The sequence below is a fragment of the Chrysochloris asiatica genome, unplaced genomic scaffold (assembly GCF_000296735.1).
Source record: "Chrysochloris asiatica unplaced genomic scaffold, ChrAsi1.0 scaffold00075, whole genome shotgun sequence".
NCBI lineage: Eukaryota > Metazoa > Chordata > Mammalia > Afrosoricida > Chrysochloridae > Chrysochloris > Chrysochloris asiatica.
In genome coordinates, this window is record NW_006408593.1 from 14,999,728 (window position 1) to 15,003,665 (window position 3,938).

General features: G+C 36.5%; 1 protein-coding gene across 1 annotated transcript; it reads right to left on the reverse strand.

Moving 5' to 3' along the window:
• Nucleotides 1-221: 221 nt before the first annotated feature.
• Nucleotides 222-1,151, reverse strand: LOC102841225 (olfactory receptor 4C46-like). Its single transcript, XM_006865151.1, has one exon. The coding sequence runs from the start codon at nt 1,149-1,151 to the stop codon at nt 222-224; it is 930 nt and encodes a 309-aa protein (XP_006865213.1).
• Between the last annotated feature and the right edge of the window lie 2,787 nt (nt 1,152-3,938).

The following is a 3,938-nucleotide window of genomic DNA, read 5'->3' on the forward strand; positions in this document are numbered from 1 at the left end:
ATGCATCTACTTACATGCATTTTCCTAGCAAAACTCAGTCAGTCAATATTTGGCAAAAATATCAAGAATGTAAGGAATACTCTTGCCTTACCTATTCCTAATTTGCTACATGCAAACCCTATAAATAGTAAAGATAAATTTTTATTTGCCCCTTAAGTATTTCTTTCTGAGAGTATTGTAAATGCTCTTCGAACTGTTTTGTCAATTGGATATAGTGATATTTATTTGTCCACTAAAATAACCTTCCTACTGCACAATTTCATAATGGCATTTTTCATCTGGACATTTCTAAAGGTATAGATTAAAGGATTTAACATGGGAGTTATGAGTGTGTAGAATACAGTAACTGCTTTGTCAATAGACAAAGTTTTTGCAGGTCTCATGTACACAAATATGCAGGGCACAAAGAATAAGACAACCACTGTGATGTGTGAAACACAAGTTGAGAGGGCTTTGCGCCTCCCCTCCAAGCTGTGGGTCCTTAGGGAATACAAGATGACCACATAGGAGATGAGCAAGAGGAAAAAGTTTAACAAACAGAGGAAGCCACTATTGGCTGCAACAAAGAATCCCAGAATATGGGTATCTGTGCAGGCAAGACTGAGCAAAGGATTTAGATCACACATAAAGTGATCTATGATGTTAGGTCCACAAAAGGGTAATTGAAACATGAAAAGGATTTGTATGGTTGCATGAAGAAAGCCTCCCATCCATGAAACTCCCATTAGAAGACCACATACTCTACGGTTCATGATGGTTGTGTAGTGCAAGGGCTTGCAGATGGCCACATATCGATCATAAGCCATCACAGTTAGAAGGATGACCTCAGCACCTCCAAAGAAATGTTCCCCAAAGACTTGGGTCATGCATCCATTGAAGAGTATGGTCTTCCTTTTACTGACTGAATCTACAATCAGTTTAGGAGTATTGACAGAGGAATAGCAAGCATCAATAAAGGAGAGATAAGCCAAGAAAAAGTACATGGGCGATCCCACCAATGGACTGGTAATGATGGTTACCACAATGAGCACATTTCCTACCACAGTGACGATGTAGATGACCAAAAACACCACAAATATGATTTTCTGCATCTTTATGTTTTGCGTTAGACCCAGTAAAATAAACTCTGTCACGTTATTCCTACTCGCCATGGATTTCTTGTGCTTGTTAGTTACCTTATCTGTAAAGAAATCATTATTAGTATAATCTTGCATTTATTAAGCTTTTTTATACTAATACAGAATAAATATCTTGATTTTATTGATTTGAGAATTTTTGAGAGAAAAGTAAAGGTTTTTTTTTTTTTCTTTTCATTTTGTTTTAGTGTGCTAAATATATATGTAACTGAACAATTATTTTTCAACACTTTGCTTCTTCATATATATAATTCAGTGACATTAACTTATGCTCAAATAATCATTTGGTCCTGTCCATTATGAATTTCCAAGTTTCCCATCTCCTTAAAAGAAACTCAGTGTCCCCCAAGAAATGTGTCTTCCTTTCCTCTTCTATCTGTATGTACCTGCTTACCACTAGTAAACTTGTCTCTCTACACTTTCCAAATCTTGATATTTCATGTGAGTGGGATTCATATTTTTCCCTTTGTGACTGACATATTTTACTTGGCATAAGTTTTAAAGGTTCATCTTTGTTTTGGCATATATAGGACTTAGAGTTTCTTGGTGATTGAGAAATATGGCATTGTATGTATGTTACCAAGTCCTGGTGTGGTGTTGTGGGATAATGTGCTGGACTGTAAAGTTATTTGAACCACAAAGTTGGTAGTTCAAGCTTATGAGACACTCCTTGGAAACCGTACACAGGGTTGCTATGAGTTGGAAGTGGCTCAACAGCACTAAAAAACCAACAGTAAATGCATGTTCCACATTTTAATTGTACATTAGTTAATTAATGGACATGTGGGCTGTTTCTTTTACCTTTTGTCTATGGAAAATAATGCTGTAATGAAAAATGTATACAAGGATCTGTTTGTATTCTTGATTTATTGTCTTTTGCTGTATATCTAGCAGTTGTGAGTGCCTGAAGTATACCAGACTGCTTCCCATGTGAAGATTGTGTTATGAAAGTAGATATGAGAGACTTCTATGAATGCACAGGGTAGGATATAATCTGTGTACACTTTGAAGTAGAGGACAATATGTGCACTGGTATGAAAGCCATGGATGTAAAGTAAAGGAACTTTTCTCTTACTCATTAGTAAACAGAGAATTATACTATGTTTTTGAGGATATGAGTGGAAGGAAACAGAGTGATTTGAAAAATGAGTCTTGAGCTACTATTCAAGTAAGTTTTTTTCTTTGTCATGAACAAGGTTCAGAACATTGAATCAGAGACAGAGGAATTGATTAGCAAACTATTTATCATAGTTGACATAATGCATATAAGTCATTAGAGATGAGAATCGAAAGAAAGGATACAAAATCCATTGTAAAATACTTCATAATGCTTATTGTCTAAATTCATTTCACTTTATAATATCTAATAATTGTTGGTGTTTATGTTGTCAAGTGCCATGGAGTCAATTCCAACCCATAGTGACCCTGTATAGGGTTTCCAAGGAATGAGTAGTGAGCTTAAACAACCGACCTTGCGGTTTAAACCAACATTGCAGCCGAATGAATTACATCAGGACTCCTAATATCTAATAATATATACATCTTAATGACTGGGTGCTATGTGCATGGTGTGGGAACAAGAGCTTTGCATTTGTAATTCCATTTAATACTTATAAGAACCTGTGTGGTTGGCACTATTTCACCCATCTGGCAGATGAGAAGACAATCTCAGGTTATGTTTATAATAACAATGATAAAAGTCACTAGAAATTACTGGTCACTTACATATTTGAAGTGTTTTGCCTTCATGTGCCTTTCAATCCTTATTACACACCTATTGGATTGATATCGCTATCATTTTAATTCTTATATTATAAATTAGGAAATAAATGATGAAAGGAATTGAGAATTCTTCCCCAAAACTAGAAGCTAATAAAGGACAAAGGCAAGTATATCCAAAGCAATTACATCAGTAGAACTTATACCTTTATAAAGATTAATTGATAGCATCATGGAATTCCCAAATATTAAAGAAAAGGTGGTACTTTTTTCATTGAAAGAACTCTTCATCTTGGTCTTTCCCTCAGCACCTACTTTGTGTTCATTGTTTTGTGTCATTGAGTGAATTGTGACAGACAGGACCCTGTATGACAGAGTTGGCTGGTCTAATCCTGAGTCTCATTGTGACTGACAGGACCCTGTATGAGAGTTGGCTGGTCCTATCCTGAGTCTCATTGTGAGTGACAGGACCCTGTATGACAGAGTTGGCTGATCCTATCCTGAGTCTCATTGGCAGTGTTTACAGGAGCATGTGGCCAGGTCTTTCCTCCCACAGAGTGGCTGTGGGTACCAACAGCTGACCTTTCATTTTGCATCAAACACTTAACCATTAATGAGCCAGGGTTCATTACACCCCGCTATCTCCTCTCCTAAAGAGCTCTGATAGTGTAGTGATTAAGAATCCGGCTGCTGACCTCAGTCAGCAGTTTAAAACTACAAGGTGTTTCACAGGAGAATGATGAGGCTTTCTGGTCCTGTAAAGATTTACAGCCTCAGAAACCCTGTACAGGGTGTTATGAGTCAGAACTGACTCCATGACACATAACCACCACCACCACCATCCCTTCTCCTGTGCTCCTGTAAAGAATGGCCCCCAAACTCTTATGCAAAACTGTTGAAAACAATAACTAAGTGTATTGGTTTTAAAATAGAAATATCAAAACTAGAATAGTTCACATGCAACTCTTTTTACTTTTGGTAGATTTAGTACATTACTCTTGGTACATTTCTTGGCACCTTGTTCTCTTACTTGTAAAAAGAATAGTAATGTCCATATTACTAGTTGCTATGACATTTGATTAA